Below are 21,441 nucleotides of genomic sequence, written 5' to 3' on the forward strand. Positions count from 1 at the left end.
CAGAGGACGATGACTTTTATGACAGGCAGTATGTAGGTGAGGCAAGCTCTGACGACGATGATGACGTTGCTGCTGTGTTGGCGGAGGACGACACCCCTCCTGTCTGGTGTATGTCGGAGACTACCGATGCTAATATATTTGAGGAGACCGATTTTGACCATGAGAGAGGACCGACTTTCACCTTGCCCAGCCACTCCCGTGAGCTCGATTACTTTTTTAAGTTTATTCCAGCTACACTGATCAGATTGGCCAAGGAGGAGACTAATAAATACGCCAAATTCCACCAGCGATATATCGCTAGGAAAATAGATAAATACTGGCGTAACGCTGACTACCGAGAGGTGCAGGCGTTCATTGGCGTCTTAGTCTGTATGGGTGTCGACCGTAAATCATCAGTGGAGGATTATTGGTCTAGCGATCCCTTTCTGAGAAACCAGGGTATTTCTACTGTGATTACCCGCAGTCGCTTTCAGCAGCTTATGCGATACTTTCATCTGGCAGACCCAGAGAACGATCCACGTCGTGATCCTGATGAGGCACGCCGCCGACGTCGGTGTCAGGAGGATCCCCTGTATAAAATCAATCCATGGATGGAGCCCATAGTTGACCGGTGCGTAAATAATTATAAGATGGGTAGAGAGATCTCCATCGACGAGGGCATGGTGCGATTTAAGGGCCGTTCTAAATTTAAGCAGAGATTACCGCATAAGCCTGATCGAGACGGTTTCAAGATATGGCAGCTGTGCGACTCCACCACTGCATACATCGCTAACTTTGCACCGTACCTAGGTGTGAAATTTCGGGATCGGACTGATGGGAGACGGCAGGAGCGAGGTGTGGTGAAAAGAATTACGATGGAGCTGGTCCAGCCATTCTGTGGATATAATCACAGCCTATTCTGTGATAGCCTGTTTAGCACGGTCGTTACTGCTAGAGAGCTGATGGAGACCGGGATCTACATGGTCGGGAGTTTTAACCGCCGTAATCGTCGCACCATGCCCCTCAATTAATTCCGCCGGGTAAGAGGAAGCGCCTTCCTCTGTCTGTTGGGGATATGAAAGCCACGACCAGAACGGACTCTCGTCTTAACATCACTGCTTATCAGGATAGTAACGCTCAGGTGCTGATCTTGAATACGGTCTATCCACCCTTGGAGTGCGTGCCAGTGGGGGAGGGAGACGAGCGGCGACAAGTGCCTCTGTCGCTGTATAATTATCGCCGTACATGGGAGGCGTCGACCGAGCCAACCAGAAGCGCAAGTACTTTCACACTGGGCGCAAGAACCACAGATGGTGGACATATCTGGCATGTTACTGATTGATGTTGCCCTGGTAAATGCATATATATGCTTCAAGCATGTACACCCTGATAGTAAGCTGACCCATAAGATGTTTCATCTGCGTGTCGGGAAACAACTCATTGGCGGTTATTGTGGGCGATCGCAGCCCAGTGTGAGAGAGGTCGAGGCCACCGTTCTCTTGCCTCGTACATCAATCCACAAAATCAGCCGATGCACGTTGTCAGCCGTTTGGAGGGCGGCAGAAATGCTGTAAAGTATGCAGCAGAGAGGGTAAGACCACAGCGAGCGGACGACTGTCTGAGACGTCAAAAGGATGTAGTCTGTGCGGGGTTCATCTTCACGAGGGCGAGTGTTTTGCGGCTTTTCATCATCGCATGATGCTACGAGGTAAGAGGAGCATTGGCGTGCAGACCTCTACTCACACAGCCCCGACGACACCCATCAGCAAGAGAACCCGACGTAAATAACGGACAGGGGACAGCTTCGCCTAACAGTGGCTTGACTGTATTCTGAACACGGACCATGATCACATTTTGAGCACGGTTGTGCCGTTTGTTTGTGCTTTACGATCCCGCTGATTGTAAATTGAAACACGGATTATTTTGTACAATCCCCGATTGTAATCTTTGTAACACGGACCATGCACTCGGACGTCGAGACAGACTCTGAGATTTATTATTCGGCATAATGTAAATTATTCCCGAATAAAATACTATCTATGGATCGCATATTTTCGTTTGTTTTGTTTAGACGGATTATTTTGTACAATTCCCCCTATTATAATTTTTGAAACACGGATCTGCCACCCCGATTGTAATTTTTGAAACACGGACCATGCACTCGGACGTCGAGACAGACTCCGAGATTTATTGTTCGGCATAATGTAAATTATTCCCGAATAAAATACTATCTATGGATCGCATATTTTCGTTGTTTTGTTTTTACCCCCACTTTCGTTTTTGGCAGATCCGTAAGGACGCTATAGTAATGGATGAACGTGCGTTGTATCACGTGGGAGGGGCACAGCCCAACGGAGGCTGTGCTCGTGCGACGTAGACGTTGTACCAACCATCTGTCGTTGGGGTTAGTGCATAGAGCAGTTGCACTGTCCAGAGCTAAGGTGGTACAAAACTGCACCTTAGTAACAACTGCACAACTAACCTGTTAGGAAACGGTAACACTAACGAGCTAAGTGTTCACTGAACTGGCCAAACTACGTACACGCCTTCCTTCAATGGCGGAACTATGTCGTTGACACTACGTCAAAGCAGACTGCACTGTGCGACTCTTCCAAGTCGTTCAAAGTACGTGGCCAAGTGACACAACCCAGGGGAAACAGGACAGGTTTGAGGGTGCTCCCGCACCCATAGCACTAACCCCTGGGTCTTCTACTAACCCATGAGAGAGGTGACGTTTCCCGGTGTGGCCGTGCGTGCCGGCGAACGAGCTTTACTTCCGCGAAAGTAAGCTAGAAAAGGGCATAAAAGTGCACGTCCCCCGGGGCAAACAACGCCCGTGACCTCGTCATTTTCTGGACACAACCTCATCAGCGGTTGCCCCTCTATACGGGCATGCAAAAATTTTTGAAGTCTAACACGTATATGGTCGGTAATCGTACCCCGAAAATGCGGTATTTTCCCGCCAAATGCCTGGCAGGAAAGCGTGCAGGAGAGCCTATCTTCTGTAGACACGGAAAAGGGGGCCGGTTTTGACCGACTTGGCAGGATAACGGACAGGGGCGCTCGGCAGGAAAAGGGTTAATCTAGACACTTGCTGTAAAACAATACTGGTCAAATCAATCTTTGCCACATTAAAGTTGTGTTTTGACATGTGTTTAATAATAATAATAACAATAATAATAATAATGGATGTTATTTTCGACCCAGGTTTCCAACAAAATGGCGTAAGTTTTTATAGTGACACACTAGGCTGTCAAAAGAGCAATTTGAAAAAAAAAAATTCCTATTATGGCAAATTATTGTGGATAACCACACTATTAACCCTTTTCCTGCCGAGCGCCCCTGTCCGTTATCCTGCCAAGTCGGTCAAAACGGCCCCCTTTTCCGTGTCTACAGAAGATAGGCTCTCCTGCACGCTTTCCTGCCAGGCATTTGGCGGGAAAATACCGCATTTTCGGGGTACGATTACCGACCATATACGTGTTAGACTTCAAAAATTTTGCATGCCCGTATAGAGGGGCAACCGCTGATGAGGTTGTGTCCAGAAAATGACGAGGTCACGGGCGTTGTTTGCCCCGGGGACGTGCACTTTTATGCCCTTTTCTAGCTTACTTTCGCGGAAGTAAAGCTCGTTCGCCGGCACGCACGGCCACACCGGGGAAACGTCACCTCTCTCGTGGGTTAGTAGAAGACCCAGGGGTTAGTGCTATGGGTGCGGGAGCACCCTCAAACCTGTCCTGTTTCCCCTGGGTTGTGTCACTTGGCCACGTACTTTGAACGACTTGGAAGAGTCGCACATTGCAGTCTGCTTTGACGTAGTGTCAACGACATAGTTCCGCCATTGAAGGAAGGCGTGTACGTAGTTTGGCCAGTTCAGTGAACACTTAGCTCGTTAGTGTTACCGTTTCCTAACACGTTAGTTGTGCAGTTGTTACTAAGGTGCAGTTTTGTACCACCTTAGCTCTGGACAGTGCAACTGCTCTATGCACTAACCCCAACGACAGATGGTTGGTACAACGTCTACGTCGCACGAGCACAGCCTCCGTTGGGCTGTGCCCCTCCCACGTGATACAACGCACGTTCATCCATTACTATAGCGTCCTTACGGATCTGCCAAAAACGAAAGTGGGGGTAAAAACAAAACAAACGAAAATATGCGATCCATAGATAGTATTTTATTCGGGATAATTTACATTATGCCGAACAATAAATCTCGGAGTCTGTCTCGACGTCCGAGTGCATGGTCCGTGTTTCAAAAATTACAATCGGGGTGGCAGATCCGTGTTTCAAAAATTATAATAGGGGGAATTGTACAAAATAATCCGTCTAAACAAAACAAAACAAAACGAAAATATGCGATCCATAGATAGTATTTTATTCGGGAATAATTTACATTATGCCGAATAATAAATCTCAGAGTCTGTCTCGACGTCCGAGTGCATGGTCCGTGTTACAAAGATTACAATCGGGGGATTGTACAAAATAATCCGTGTTTCAATTTACAATCAGCGGGATCGTAAAGCACAAACAAACGGCACAACCGTGCTCAAAATGTGATCATGGTCCGTGTTCAGAATACAGTCAAGCCACTGTTAGGCGAAGCTGTCCCCTGTCCGTTATTTACGTCGGGTTCTCTTGCTGATGGGTGTCGTCGGGGCTGTGTGAGTAGAGGTCTGCACGCCATGCTCCTCTTACCTCGTAGCATCATGCGATGATGAAAAGCCGCAAAACACTCGCCCTCGTGAAGATGAACCCCGCACAGACTACATCCTTTGGACGTCTCAGACAGTCGTCCGCTCGCAGTGGTCTTACCCTCTCTGCTACATACTTACAGCATTTCTGCCGCCCCTCCAAACGGCTGACAACGTGCATCGGCTGATTTTGTGGATTGATGTACGAGGCAAGAGAAACAGTGGCCTCGACCTCTCTCACACTGGGCTGCGATCGCCCACAATAACCGCCAATGAGTTGTTTCCCGACACGCAGATGAAACATCTTATGGGTCAGCTTACTATCAGGGTGTACATGCTTGAAGCATATATATGCATTTACCAGGGCAACATCAATCAGGTAACATGCCAGATATGTCCACCATCTGTGGTTCTTGCGCCCAGTGTGAAAGTACTTGCGCTTCTGGTTGGCTCGGTCGACGCCTCCCATGTACCGGCGATAATTATACAGCGACAGAGGCACTTGTCGCCGCTCGTCTCCCTCCCCCACTGGCACGCACTCCAAGGGTGGATAGACCGTATTCAAGATCAGCACCTGAGCGTTACTATCCTGATAAGCAGTGATGTTAAGACGAGAGTCCGTTCTGGTCGTGGCTTTCATATCCCCAACAGACAGAGGAAGGCGCTTCCTCTTACCCGGCGGAATTAATTGAGGGGGCATGGTGCGACGATTACGGCGGTTGAAACTCCCGACCATGTAGATCCCGGTCTCCATCAGCTCTCTAGCAGTAACGACCGTGCTAAACAGGCTATCACAGAATAGGCTGTGATTATATCACAGAATGGCTGGACCAGCTCCATCGTAATTCTTTTCACCACACCTCGCTCCTGCCGTCTCCCATCAGTCCGATCCCGATATTTCACACCTAGGTACGGTGCAAAGTTAGCTATGTATGCAGTGGTGGAGTCGCACAGCTGCCATATCTTGAAACCGTCTCGATCAGGCTTATGCGGTAATCTCTGCTTAAATTTAGAACGGCCCTTAAATCGCACCATGCCCTCGTCGATGGAGATCTCTCTACCCATCTTATAATTATTTACGCACCGGTCAACTATGGGCTCCATCCATGGATTGATTTTATACAGGGGATCCTCCTGACACCGACGTCGGCGGCGTGCCTCATCAGGATCACGACGTGGATCGTTCTCTGGGTCTGCCAGATGAAAGTATCGCATAAGCTGCTGAAAGCGACTGCGGGTAATCACAGTAGAAATACCCTGGTTTCTCAGAAAGGGATCGCTAGACCAATAATCCTCCACTGATGATTTACGGTCGATACCCATACAGACTAAGACGCCAATGAACGCCTGCACCTCTCGGTAGTCAGCGTTACGCCAGTATTTATCTATTTTCCTAGCGATATGTCGCTGGTGGAATTGGCGTATTTATAGTCTCGTCCTTGGCCAATCTGATCAGTGTAGCTGGAATAAACTTAAAAAGTAATCGAGCTCACGGGCGTGGCTGGGCAAGGTGAAAAGTCGGTCCTCTCTCATGGTCAAAATCGGTCTCCTCAAATATATTAGCATCGGTAGTCTCCGACATACGCCAGACAGGAGGTGTGTCGTCCTCCGCCAACACAGCAGCAGCGTCATCATCGTCGTCAGAGCTTGCCTCACCTACGTACTGCCTGTCATAAAAGTCATCGTCCTCTGCCGCATCCTCGTCAACCTCCGAGTCGGACTCAGCGGTGATATCACCGTCGTCTGGGCGTCTGGGCCTGAACTCGCCCGTAGCGGCATCAAGGATCATATCTGGCTCAAAATCAGGTGGGCTATCCTGATAACGAACCCTCCGCACTATCTTTTCGGCGGGGACATCGCAGCACACGAAACTATGGCAGGAGCGGGCTCGGCAGCCTCTGCTGATGACGAGGACTCAAGCTCTTTCGCACTGGGCACAGGAACCTCTCCTGACGCAGGATGAGGGCTCATAGTAGCAACAGGTGGTGTCTCTCCCGGAGCAGCCGGGGGAGAACAATGGCATCAGCCGTCTCATTACTCACTGTCTCACTAGCAGCAGCAGACGTAGTCTGTGCAGGTGAAGTATCTCCCACAAGAGCAGATGTAGTCTCTGCAGGTGAAGTAGTCTCTCCCGGAGCAGCCGGGTGAGAACCACTGGCAACCGGTGACCCGTCATCATCCTCATCGGCAGAACGATCGGTCTTACGTTTACGCTTACCACTGGGTTTTTCAGCCGGAGATGGCTTCGCCTTACGGGAGCGTTTCTTGCCCGACTTCTTAGAACGTTTACTAGGGACATCACAACGATCGCTACCACTACCGCCCGGAGACTCTGCATCTTTGAGCTTCAGTCGTCTGCTCGCCTTCAGAAAACTTTTGCGGTCCGTCAAGCTCATGTCTGGAACAGTGTCGACAGACTAGCAGGTCCCTCCCTTTTAAAGCCACAGGGAAACAAAGCCCTGGACATGATTGGACGCAGGGGTGTTAATATATGCATCCACCTGTTATTATAATGGACCTACGGCAATCAGTCCACCAACCGGCGCTGACATTCCTACCCGTCATGTAAATTGCCTGTCCGCACCATTTGATATGCTAATAATACTCATTTGCGATGCAAATCAATCGAGCACTTAGCATAACATAGTCAATGTCATTAGCATCTCAACTTGACATTCCGTCCAGCTGGGTACGTGGCATGCGCACCTGCCACCCAAGGACGTTGCCCCAAGCCCATGTTTAGTACGGGTGGGAAACCCGTATCTTTAACCTCATGTCCCTTCTAAGTACGCCTGCGCAGGGCGTATTGTCATCCAAGTCGGTGACAAGCCAACCCGACAGATTGCCCATTAAGCAGTAATGGACTGGCCGTCTCGTTCTTGTACGGCAACGAACAGTGCTTCAGCGGCTTGTTTAGGTCATAACCGTCGCCTGCCGAGCGGCTTACCCAACTAAGGCGGTCAAAGATGAAGGATGCCAAAATTGTCAACGGCTGTCTCGGCCTCGTCCGTTGGGCAAACATGGCTCCTTCAAATAACGTGGCCAGCACGTCTACGTCATCAGCGGTGATGACGACCCGTCATTGACGCCCGAGTGCGTAAAACTCGGAATATACCGACAGGTACCTCTACCTGAGTCGGTCATACTACGGTATAAACCAAACACAGGTCTGCCAACTCCCGTTAGACTCGGCCGTTAGCCGAACTTCACAGGGACAACATAGGCGTAACAAGTCGGTGAACAACGGTTCACGCACCTAACCGCAGCCGCCAAGTCGGTGAACAATGGTATCAAATTTTGAGGCCATGTTCCTGAATGGCAAGGCTGAGGCGGTGTGTTTCGTTGCACGGCTTGAACGTCTAGAGCCAAGTGCAGCCGACAACGTCCGACATCTGAGTGGGTAGTCTTTTCGAGAAGGTAACAAGTCGGTTAAAAGCGGTGGTTACCCTTCACAAATGTCGCTCAAGTCCGTTCGGATCAGTTCCATGTCAGGGACTAATCAAGCCGAGTCCGTCAAATCCGTCCGCACTTCCCGTCAATCAGGACCAAGTCCGTGATTTTCGTCTCGCACCATTGGCAAAAAATTGCACCGCCAGCTGAGGCGGTCTTAGGCGGTTGCCTTTGAGAAAGCCGAGTCCGTCAAATCCGTCCGCACTTCCCGTCAATCAGGACCAAGTCCGTGATTTTCGTCTCGCACCATTGGCAAAAAATTGCACCGCCAGCTGAGGCGGTCTTAGGCGGTTGCCTTACAGATTAGCGTTGCCGAGACGGTCAATTTCGGCCGCAATCTATGTAGTGCCTCAGAGCCAAGTTAACCCAAACTCCGCTAGAATACGTCAACGTGCTAACCTGCCAAGTACGCTACTCGTCCCCCCCAAAAAAAACCAGTCCCCCACCGGGGTGGGGGACTGGCTGGGTAGCTTCCGCACCTTTCCCTGTCGTTGGACTCTCTGTGAACCCATTTCGAGAGCAAACGCCGTTCCTCGCCCAAAACCTGTCCTCGAACGACCCCTAGCGCGAGCAAGGGTTTGCTACACGTAGTTCCGTCGACTAGGCAGGAAAGGGGGTACCAAAAAGTAGCCCGATTTCCACCGCCTTGGCAGGATAACGGCCGTGGCTGCTCAGATTCTAGCTACACCGAATTTCAAGCGGATTTTCACCGACTTGGCAGGAAAGGGTTAAAATAACTGACCCATAACTCAATAGTTCAGGACAAACAGTTTTCAGTTGAATACCTCTATGGTTCTACCAATCTGCAGTTCAGTTACTGTGTGCTTCATTTTGTGTTAACTGTTTAGCATTCCAATTGGTATGGTAGTAATCTGACAGCAGAAATGAAGACATTGCATTCTGAAGGTATGTGTCTTACCAAAAGGAATTTTACCATGCACACTAAGAAAGATGTCTTTTTTCCAGATTTAAGCTCATGAAGGACAAGGGGTTAAGGTTACCTGTGTAATACACATTATTAACAATCAGCTCGCCTATGGTTACTTAATTTCATGAAAACTCTCACGCCACTACCAAACATGATGTGCATTACAGCCAAGTATTATAGACACTTGAACAGTATCTATGGTATGCAAATTGTTTTGAACAAAAGTAATCGATTATGTTCGGATTATTCCCATTAACATGTACTTATACAGTATGGCACACTAGACCAAAAGGAGGAATTCCTCTCGATCAGGAGAAAAATAGACCCCTATAAATTAAGAGCATTTCACCCGATATGGAGAGTTTTTTTGACAGAATAGAACTGCACAATTTAATAGACATTTCGCATGATTTTCAAAAGTTTACCAGTATGTTGTTCATTATCAAATTTGAGGGTTGATTTTCCATATCTCTGAAAAAGTTCATCATTGCTTTCTTTCCATATTTTCACATTCATTCAATAATAGTTATGTTTTCTTTAGGAAAAATATACAGCAAATTGTCACTTACATGAAATTAGCTGCAAAATTGTAGCTCTACGGTGAGGCGGTCGGTGAGTTTGGTTTTTGCGACCTCGCTCACCGGTAGCTACAATGCTGAAGGCCCTGTAGCGTTCAAATAAGCGCGTCACACATGACGCGGCATTTTAATGTGAAATCCCACATATTTCCTGCATTTGGTTGTACCGATTTATAACTACTGAAGACTAAACACTATACTACACGATCCTTGTCGTTTATGGGTTTGGTATTTGTTCAGACACGTCGATCGTGTTCCAAAAACACTGAGAGCGTGTTTCTGAGAGCCGCCATTACCGGAAGTTGGTAATTGCGGCTCCAGAAATGTTTTTGGAATGTGATCAACACAAGAAAAAATACCAAACCCCATAAACGACAAGGTTAATGTAGTATAGAGTTTAGTCTTCAGTAGCGATAAATCGGTACGACCAAATGCAGTAAATATGTGGGATTTGACGATTTCACATAAAAATGCCACATCATGTGCGACGCGCTTATTTTGAACGCTACAGGTCCTTCAGCATTGTAGCTCTACTGGTGAGCGAGGTCGCAAAAACCAAAACTTACCGACTGCCCCACCGTAGAGCTACAATTCTGCAGCTAACATGAAATATGTATTTTAGCCGTGTGGATCAACTCCATTTGTACTTTTTAAGTCAAAGTCATGTCCCGGAATTCAATCATTAACACTTTTGAACTGTTACAACGGTATCAAAATACATGTGACATTTCTAGTAGGTCTCCCGATCGGGAGATTTCCTCCCCTCTGGGAGGAATTTGCGCCTTTGGTCTGGTGTGACTTGCTGTTATGAATTTATTGGAGTACTAATAATGGGGTGGGGTTTAACAGGTTCATGGTTCAGGTGTGTGGGATACTACTATATCGTTTTCTAACAACACTTGCCAGGCAGTAGGCTGATTGATGTATTGGGGTGGATGGGTAGAGTGTATTCTTTTTAACAGATACGTAGCTCACAGCCTACCCACTAGAAAACAGAGCAAGCTGAACTCACTTCCGTGTTTTGATGACGTAATAATACACACACTCAGCTAAGTCTACGTGTACTTTACCTGAGCATCACGATCCCTGCAGGCACAACGGCACACAAAATTAAAACTATGCTGTGAATAACTTCGTCTCCAACACCCTCTAGTATAGTTCCAGTAACGGGCTTCGTCATTTTGATTTGATGATGTTCCCCGCCTTACACCGCTACTTTCATCTGTTGGTCTGCATGTCTGAGCAGTAGTTGCTGCAGCTGCATCGAGGTTTTCACCTTTGGCCTTCAACCTATCACTATAAATATCTAGTCACAGTTTCATAACCACAGATTCAAAATATCTCATAGTAATTATGGAGATAACAATTCACAAAAAAAACTTAATACAGTAAACCATAAAGAATGTAAACACCATTTGAAGTGAGATATGTTGATGTAGCTCATGATGTGTTAAAGTAGATTTTTGCTTCGAATACCTTTCTACAAATAAAAATTCACTATTTATTTGTAGTACCATATTTCGCACGAAACAGCGATTTTATGAAAATAACTTAATAAAACTGAAAACTACATGTTTTAATTTATAGTTTTAAATATTAAATATTTACATTGTAGGATTAGTGGTAATTAGGGATTCTAAGGAATTATAATATTGGCGTTCAGACATACTAAAAATTACAAGATATCGTCAGCGTATAACCGACATTGTTGTAAAGGATCTAATTCCAATACTTGACTTAAGTTTTCTCGTGAGATATCCAGAAATCAAGTGATCTGCGAGCAAAATGTCAAGTATTGAGCTTTGCGAAAGCTTAATGATTTGGGTGAGTTGTATATTTTCAGTTGTCAATCCTGAAGTGTAATGATCAATCGAGTGTTCTGTTCGGGTAGCAGCGGTTATTCGTTTAATTATTCCCTATAGCTATCCAGCTGCTGTGAAACGTTAAACCTCGCCCAAACAAGTCCGGGAAGTACCGCGTTTCCTTGGACAAGCTATCACATACAGTTGCAATTTCCTGTGCATTTCTGTTCATACATTATTCTCAATGTCAGTTCTGCTGTTGTTTATAACCGTAAAATACGTGGATGACAATCGGTTCGTACATATTTGCAAATAAGTCAGATATTGTGAGATCGAACGTCAACATTGATAAAGGATTCATGTCCAAGGAATGACCTTGAGGGAAAATTTTTCAAAACGTTTTATACTTTACAAAAGAGTTTTAATGCAATTGCATCTTGCTCGTTTACGAAAGATTGCGATAAAGTATTTTATGTCATGTATATTGCAATGTTGCTGACAAAAAAAAAGAGGCGTACCTAGTATAAGGGCATTTGATCAATATGTATACATTGAGCACAGTCGTGGGTGGAGGGACTGTGCATTGAGTAACTTTTAAGGAACGTATTCTCAACTTTGCCAAACCATATCCGTTCGGGTTGTAAAACCTACAGTTAAATGTACGCTGTACAATGTTTAGCAATAAGCAAATAAAGAACGCTAAGTGAGCAAAGCAGCGATATTTCACTAGTTGTACACTTCTAGTTGTATCATAACTGCAGTACTGTAGCTTGAGATTTTGCCTGGGTATTTGGGTTGGATGGCAAAATTTAAAACCAGACCCATACATACCCAGGCAAAACTTTGAGCTACAGTACTGCAGCTTGTTGTATCATGGATGTTTCAGTACATAGACTGACAGAATAAATAGAAACATGATACATTTAACTTTATTGCCAATATGTAAATAATGCACTGGAAAAATGTTGTGATTTCCAGGTCGAAGAGGAAGTTACTCAAATATACATTAAAAACATACAGTGAAACACAATACACAAATGTAAAAAAAATGATTAAGAAATTAAATCAGTGCAATTCACAAGAAAATGTAGCAAATACACATCTAGAAGTGTGACCAGAAAGAAGAGGAATGGCTTGTGGGTAAAAGCTGTTTGCTAAACATAAACAGTGCAGTGGAAGACTTGATCCACTGTCTATTATGAAATGAACAGTCTTTGCTTTCTTTGCTTGATTAAATGATAATGTTGTCAAGGGAAGCAATTTAAAAAGTCATGAGCAGGATGGGTGTTATTATCTTTAGCGATATAATGTTTTGCCATATAGTGCTATGCCAACCATACAGTTGTATGCTTGGTTCTTCTCATAACTGGGTTCACCTATCTTCTGAAATGACTTCAAATTCACAAGCAATGGCTCAAGCCCTTAATCTACATAAATGATGATATTTACAACTTTTCATGTTTTATTTTGATTTCAGCTGCAAACCCTCAAGCTCAAGTCAGCTCATTTATTAGTGGATGATTTAACTGATGGTGTTGCTATTAGTGAAGCTTTGTGTCATATGTAAGTATTATTACGCATGAACTAAGACCCATCATCAAATTATTAACAACTGTTACAATTTACACTACATCAATCTCCACACAGAGATTGAAGTGTGGTGTGGCAGCAGTGCGGGTGTGGATAATTCTAACCAAACTAGAGGGTCTCTGAGTCAGTTACCATGCACCCCCACCAATGTCTGCAGGCAAATTTAAATATTCCAAACTGGGACTTCTTTCAGTCTTGCACATGCCCAACTGGCTCAATAAACATGGCGGATATCTCAGATGTTAATAGAAGCTGTCCAGCTAGAGATCGCACTTTCTGTACACCGGTCAATAATACATACAGTAGTAAAAATAATACACTATCTGCTAAAACTTTGACACTTGCGTCTGCAAAGTTGACAGCCATTGGAGCATACATTTTGAATAATTGATTCACATCCATGTAAGCTTGAGCAAGGTCTGTGTTTTGCAAGTGTTCACGGAATCGAGGATTGATATTGAAACTTGTGTATTTTTCATTTATTTTGGGGGGTTCAAAGTATTTCATATAAAAAGGGTAGAAAATGTATATTTTGGAAATGCGCAGTATCGAAAAAGTGGGTGTAAAATGTCGCAGAGATTAGTGTGGCCACTGCTGAGACTCCCTAGCTAACTTACAATTTTCCATGCCACGCTACAATCTCTGTACAGAGGTTGGCAATACAAATGTATTCTCTTTGGCTACATGTGATGGATACCTTGGTGTCAGGTTTATATGGTACATTTAACAATTTTTGCACTCGTTATAGCCACTTTACCAACAGGAAAAATAGCACAACAATCAGTAAAACGTAATTCATCAATGAATCATATTTGTTCTTCTAGTCCAAAAATTAAATAATACAAAACTCATTACAATGACTTGATTCCCCCAGAGCACCAAATTACTTTGATGAAGTGTGGTTTGGCCGTATCAAGAAAGATGTTGGTGATAACTGGAGGCTAAAAATCAGCAATTTGAAGAAAGTACACAAAGGAATTCTTGACTACTATAATGATGTAAGTACTGTATGTATGTTCCCAGGTAACATCAACCACCCTGGCCATGCAGCACACTAACATCAACCACCCTAGCCATAGTAATTGGAAAACAAAATTTCATTCCTGTAGATTTAGCTGTCAAAAATAGTGCAAGTGTGACTTTGTTTAATTGTAATGTCAGTGTCATCTTGATGTTGCTACTGATCAACCAGTTTCAGAAATAGTGTTGTGATTCTTCTGTATTACAATGACTTGGTTTGATCCTATTGAGCTGGAAAACCATTGTAAAATAATGTATAATGTCAGATTAAAATTAGACAAACACCAGATGTCACTTCCAAATTAGGACCCTTATCTTCTGACCAACATATGGTTGTCATATTATTCACAGGTATTAGGCCAACAGATATATGATTTCCGTATGCCAGATGTGAATGCCATTGGTGAGAGAGGTGACCCTGAAGAATTAGGACGTTTGTTGCAACTAACACTCGGATGTGCTGTCAACTGTGACCATAAAGAAGGTCAGTGGTAGACTTTAACCTGTTCACCCCTATTTAATGTAAACAGGTCCATACTTGACATTGATGATAATAGGTTTAGGCCAAACCATGATGCTAACCACAGGCACCCATGGGTTGGGTAGTCTGCTAGATCGATCAATTTTCTGCTTGATCTATTGATCCCATGCTCAATCTGCCCACCACTGCAACCTAAATACTCCCGAGGTAAAACAGAATCACTCAATTTACTCATGACTTCGACCTGGCTTTACAACTGGCCATGGGCTCACACTCAAAACTACACTCCCATATACCTTGTTGGATCACAAATTTAACCATCTTCTTGAAAAAATTACATCAATGAACGTGTTACTTGCATCATCTTGAAGAAATTGGCTGTGTTTTTGAGGCCAAATGTAGTGAAACACGATCTGCAGAATGATTCTACCATATGACATGATATATTCTACTGCTGATTGGTTCATTTGTACATCACCAGTGATGTATTGAAATGACCTTCTTTCTAGCAGACTACCCAACAACCCATGGGTACCTGTTTGCTAAAAGGTTAAGACATGACATTGACATGAATCATGATCCTCAGATTTGTTGCACCTGCATGGCTAAAATTATAAATTTTTTGTTTTGTTGTTTTGTTAAGATATTTGAGATAAGGATATCAAAAGGAAATGTTATGAAGGCTATTAATTTGTTAACAGAACTACCTGCAAAGTTTTGATGAGATCAGATGAAATATTGATTCCTTTCTTCATACATATATTGTCTCCACATTCATTAAGTCACTTCTTTTGCTGAATTGTGTCAGTTGAATGTTTGTGGGAGGAATTCTTGAGTGATACTGATGCAATTAGAGTGCTAGGTACATTAAGAATTTTGTCTGTTGAGAAGTACGACATGGTGTTTCATCAAGTCTGCTTCTGCTTGAGTGGTTATAAATGTAATACAATCATACTTGACAAAGGTAATCACAGAATGATGAATAGTGCAGAACAAAGAAATTACCAGAAATAGTGCAGAACAAAGAAATTACCAGAAATAGTGCAGAACAAAGAAATACCAGAAATTGTGCAGAGCAAAGAAATCACAAACTGGCAAGAGATTGACAGTTATGATATCTACATATGTTAAAATTCAAAGTGAAGCCACACAGAAAAACTTTCTACTATATTGCTATTTTTATAATTTTTACTTGTGTTACTAAATTTCTGTTGAAACACACAGACCTACCATCAGTGATAATATCAAAGCTAATGTACATTTGTTCTCAATATAATTTGGCAAAGGAACCTGATATACCGATGATTGCTGTACAGTGAATTGAGTCTGGATCGTCTCTATATTGCACAAGGAACAATAGTTGTGTAACATCAAGTTATCACTCACTATCAAATTCTGATATGTAGATTTTTTGAAAAGACAATGAGCTATAATCTACTGATCTTATCAGTTACTTATTGACCTTACTCTGTTATTTCAACTTAAACTAGGATTAATCGTAGCATCCAGTTGGTACTGATAAATGAGAAAATAGACTTCAGGGGGGTTTACACGTGTGAGTTAAGTCTGGAGTTGACACCGGAATAAATTTAAACCTGTGTCAGTTGGACGTGTGAACAGACAACACCGAACTAACAAAGAACTAAATTAATCCGGTGTCGGAGGGCTGGTTCAGGTCCGGTGCTCCGTACTAAACAATGGCCTCTTTACACGTGTGACCAGAACACCGAACTTAACGCCGAACTATTTCCTGTCTTTGGGCTTGCGGTCATTACCACAATGGACGGTGTTCAAGTAAGAAGCTCTCGCGATCGCGGCAACAATTGGTCACAGGAAGAGATCAGGCTACTAATTTCAATCTGGAGAGACGAAAACGTCATCCGTATGATGGACGGCACATCGAGGGAACGGCAAGTGTATGAAGTCGTCGCTGCCAAGGTCAGGGAGAAGGGACTCGAGAGGACAGCAGAACAATGCCACAACAAAATCAAACGGTTCCGAGCTCAGTTCAAGTCCGGGTCCGACAACAACCGTCGTGGTGGCAGAGCTAGACTTGGTTCAAGTCGGTAAATTTAAAAAAAAATAAAATCATTTACAATAGTTTCTCTTGTGTCTCTCCTATTTCGTACAAACCTATTCGGAATTTGGTAGCCCAGGCGAGGTTTTCCCAGCCATTGAATGCATTACCTTTGAGTCTGCGCAGTGTAGTGAGTTAGTTTCTGCCGGATTCATCGAGTGAAACTCTCCTGTATAGCGTTCACCCCACTCATAGCATCCACTCAAGTCACACGCGCGTTTCACATGAAAGCAAAATACAAATCATTGCGTTCACTCAACTCAAACATTCACAAATCACAGACTTGGACCAAGTCTATGGCAGAGCTAGAAAAACTATGCCATTTTACGATGAGTTGGCAGACCCGAACTAAATTTATACCTTGTGTATGACATGAAACGTGAGATCGCTTAGATCGCTAATAAGGAATATTTACAGAGCGACTAATCAGATTCCCTCAGGTTTAAAAAAATACACGTGTAAACCCACCTTTCATCAATGCTGACATACCTATTGTCTATGATGCTTGAATACTTCAGTGAACATATGTAATATTAATGATTAAAATACACATACATTGTAATGTCAGAGAAATTTGAACATTTTTCCCTCATTACAATGCTAAAATCAATATCAACAACATGCTAAGTACGTAGTTTCCGTAATCTTCACTTTACATTTGTATTCATCTGAGAAGACTGTCTTTTGAAGGGGTTAGGATGAACTACAGAACATTGGGAATAGTTTTATTAATGATATGTCAAAAACTTTCTAGAAATAATTTCATATGGTAAAACTTAAATGCCTACCTTGTACCTATCATTAAAAGTCTGTCTTTTAAGTTTTACGGTAATTCAGCGGGTCTCTTGTTGAATCCAAATTGTCATGGTTACCAATCAGTATCTTTGTTAGATCTCTGCCGTAACTGTTACAGTGAAGTATGAAACTTAGTTCAGAAATTCCTACTCTAAACTCTATAAACCAGACTTCAACCGGTGATTACTTAAATAATTCTTTTGCAAAAATAAAATGGCACAATGTTAAACTTCTTCTAAATTAGCATATTACAGTATTGTCAGAGTAAGTGTGAGGTCTGCAATACTGATAGTGTACAGAGAGTGAAGTCTGCGATTCGATAGTGTAGAGAGAGTGAAGTCTGCAATACTGATAGTGTAGAGAGAGTGAAGTCTGCAATACTGATAGTGTAGAGAGAGTGAAGTCTGCAATACTGATAGTGTAGAGAGAGTGAAGTCAGCAATACTGATAGTGTACAGAGAGTGAAGTCTGCAATACTGATAGTGTACAGAGAGTGAAGTCTGCAATACTTATAGTGTAGAGAGAGTGAAGTCTGCAATACTGATAGTGTACAGAGAGTGAAGTCTGCAATACTGATAGTGTAGAGAGAGTGAAGTCTGCAATATTGATAGTGTAGAGAGAGTGAAGTCTGCAATACTGATAGTGTAGAGAGAGTGAAGTCTGCAATACTGATAGTGTAGAATGAGTGAAGTCTGCAATACTGATAGTGTAGAGAGAGTGAAGTCTGCAATACTCAGAGTTCGCGTTTACGCAAAAATCGTGCGTATTTACGCATTGACATTGACTCCCTACGCTTTTTTTCATTGTTATGCGTTTTTATACGCAAAGGATAACACCGAAAGCACTCCCCACGACTGAGCTTAGGCGACAACCAGACGAAATTTGTTGCAACACATTTCTGTCAATCACTCATTTTGTGTGGAAAGTTTCGGATTCTCTGGGTGTTGTCTGAAAAATCGGCATCGTAGTCCACACGTTATCACGGTAGGCACATTATCATGTCAGCTGTGCCTATGAATTACGTTGCTAATTTTCAGGCGAGCGATAGTTTTCTGAAAGTGAGTGATTGACAGATATGTTGCGACAAATTATATAAATGCCAACTGTGCACGATCACCGCGTCTCGCTGTTCCTAAAGTTTGATCAAGCACACATGCAGGATGGCGTCGAAGCAGACAAATCTGTTTTCTTTCAACTTTGCTCTACGAGTCCGTGAAAAAAATGATTCATCGGTAGAGCTCGTCGGAATCCCGATAAATTTTGAACACTGCAGAAGTGTCTGGATGGTACTGGTCGTCTAGGCACCAAGTCTTTTCGGCCAAAGTCGTTTCGGCCTCTCAATTTCTGGCCCCAAGTCACTTCGGCACTGCAACCCAAGACGTTTCGGCATCTGTGTTTCGATTTTTTCAAACTATTTAGTAATTGACTGATCCGTCATATTCGTAAGCGTGACCTTTGTGTTCTGACCAGTACTTTATGTTCATTTTGTGTGAATTTCGCCGTGCTGTTTCGTCACTACTTTCAAACTTTTGCCGTGTCGGCGGCTATTGATCATATCGATAAACTTGTGTCACAGATTTGAAAATGATATGAAGTTTTTTCTTACGGTCTCTTCCCATGTTCTCACAAAGATTAAAGCATGTACGTGAATGTTAGTTGACACTATACTTTTTAGTACTTTGATTTGTAACATTACGCTCCAGCACTAGTTCCCACGACTTGGTGCCAAACGTCCAGAAACCGTCTGGATAAGCTGCCATAACTCTACTTTTGGGTTGCCCGATGTGTTTTGATGGTCGCATGTATACCCTTCGCTGTTACGTTTCAACATTGTTCAAGTTGTTTGTTAAATAATGTTACAACGTACAATCCGATTATGTAGTGTAGGTTTATTCAACAGCACATTGTATTTTGCAGTCAGTTTTTTCATCAATCGAGTGCGGAAGTGAAATTACGCACTCAAATCCAGCCATTACGCAATTTTAGCAGACTAATGCGTATGCCGTACGCGAGGAGAAAAAAGTCACCGCGAACACTGAATACTGATAGTGTACAGAGAGTGAAGTCTGCAATACTGATAGTGTACAGAGAGTGAAGTCTGCAATACTGATAGTGTAGAGAGAGTGAAGTCTGCAATACTGATAGTGTACAGAGAGTGAAGTCTGCAATACTGATAGTGTACAGAGAGTGAAGTCTGCAATACTGATAGTGTAGAGAGAGTGAAGTCTGCAATACTGATAGTGTACAGAGAGTGAAGTCTGCAATACTGATAGTGTACAGAGAGTGAAGTCTGCAATACTGATAGTGTACAGAGAGTGAAGTCTGCAATACTGATAGTGTACAGAGAGTGAAGTCTGCAATACTGATAGTGTACAGAGAGTGAAGTCTGCAATACTGATAGTGTAGAGAGAGTGAAGTCTGCAATATTGATAGTGTAGAGACAGTGAAGTCTGCAATACTGATAGTGTAGAGAGAGTGAAGTCTGCAATACTGATAGTGTAGAGAGAGTGAAGTCTTGCAATACTGATAGTGTAGAGAGAGTGAAGTCTGCAATACTGATAGTGTAGAGAGAGTGAAGTCTGCAATACTGATAGTGTAGAGAGAGTGAAGTCTGCAATACTGATAGTGTAGAGAGAGTGAAGTCTGCAATACTGATAGTGTAGAGAGAGTGAAGTCTGCAATACTGATAGTGTAGAGAGAGTGAAGTCTGCAATACTGATAGTGTAGAGAGAGTGAAATCTGCAATAGTGTAGAGAGAGTGAAGTCTGCAATACTGATAGTATAGAGAGAGTGAAGTCTGCAATACTGATAGTGTAGAGAGAGTGAAGTCTGCAATACTGATAGTGTAGAGAGAGTGAAGTCTGCAATATTGATAGTGTAGAGAGAGTGAAGTCTGCAATAGTGTAGAGAGAGTGAAGTCTGCAATACTGATAGTATAGAGAGAGTGAAGTCTGCAATACTGATAGTGTAGAGAGAGTGAAGTCTGCAATACTGATAGTGTAGAGAGAGTGAAGTCTGCAATACTGATAGTGTAGAGAGAGTGAAGTCAGCAATACTGATAGTGTAGAGAGAGTGAAGTCGCAATACTGATAGTGTAGAGAGAGTGAAGTCTGCAATACTGATAGTGTAGAGAGAGTGAAGTCTGTAATACTGATAGTGTAGAGAGAGTGAAGTCTGCAATACTGATAGTGTAGAGAGAGTGAAGTCTGCAATACTGATAGTGTAGAGAGAGTGAAGTCTGCAATACTGATAGTGTAGAGAGAGTGAAGTCTGCAATACTGATAGTGTAGAGAGAGTGAAGTCTGCAATACTGATAGTGTAGAGAGAGTGAAGTCAGCAATACTGATAGTGTAGAGAGAGTGAAGTCTGCAATAATGATAGTGTAGAGAGAGTGAAGTCTGCAATACTGATAGTGTAGAGAGAGTGAAGTCTGCAATACTGATAGTGTAGAGAGAGTGAAGTCTGCAATACTGATAGTGTAGAGAGAGTGAAGTCTGCAATATTGATAGTGTACAGAGAGTGAAGTCTGCAATACTGATAGTATAGAGAGAGTGAAGTCTGCAATACTGATAGTGTACAGAGAGTGAAGTCTGCAATACTGATAGTGTAGAGAGAGTGAAGTCTGCAATACTGATAGTGTAGAGAGAGTGAAGTCTGCAATACTGATAGTGTAGAGAGAGTGAAGTCTGCAATACTGATAGTGTAGAGAGAGTGAAGTCTGCAATACTGATAGTGTAGAGAGAGAGAGGGGCAGAGTATGACATCAGTGTCAGTGGTATGAAATAATGTAAACCATAATGACAACTATTTTCATGTCATTGCACCCAATGTTTAGATTACATCAACGGCATCATGGTAATGGAAGAGTCTGTACAACATGTTGTAATGAATGCAATTCAGGAACTTATGACCAAAGAGAAACCAACATCACAGGCAGCTGAAGATTTTTCTGAAATTGAACAACAGTTGAAAAGAGCATTAGAAGAGATACAACGAATAAATAGAGAAAAAGAGGATCTCACTACGAGAAATCAAGAATATGAAACACAG

At 43.2% G+C, this 21,441-nt stretch overlaps 2 protein-coding genes across 2 annotated transcripts in view; one reads left to right on the forward strand and one right to left on the reverse strand.

The window, feature by feature from the left end:
* Positions 1–10,927, reverse strand: part of LOC139139343 (E3 ubiquitin-protein ligase RNF170-like) — a 28,509-nt gene extending 17,582 nt beyond the window's left edge. Inside the window, exon 1 of the mRNA XM_070708220.1 lies at positions 10,697–10,927. Coding sequence (XP_070564321.1) covers positions 10,697–10,806 — 110 coding nt within the window. The 5' untranslated portion in view covers positions 10,807–10,927. The remainder of the gene's footprint in view (positions 1–10,696) is intronic.
* A 385-nt stretch (positions 10,928–11,312) lies between these two features.
* Positions 11,313–21,441, forward strand: part of LOC139139344 (protein Hook homolog 3-like) — a 35,012-nt gene continuing 24,883 nt past the window's right edge. Inside the window, 5 exon segments of the mRNA XM_070708221.1 lie at positions 11,313–11,450; positions 12,906–12,991; positions 13,893–14,016; positions 14,390–14,522; positions 21,227–21,441. Coding sequence (XP_070564322.1) covers positions 11,412–11,450; positions 12,906–12,991; positions 13,893–14,016; positions 14,390–14,522; positions 21,227–21,441 — 597 coding nt within the window. The 5' untranslated portion in view covers positions 11,313–11,411.

The sequence above is a fragment of the Ptychodera flava genome, chromosome 8 (assembly GCF_041260155.1).
Source record: "Ptychodera flava strain L36383 chromosome 8, AS_Pfla_20210202, whole genome shotgun sequence".
NCBI classification, from domain to species: Eukaryota; Metazoa; Hemichordata; class Enteropneusta; family Ptychoderidae; genus Ptychodera; species Ptychodera flava.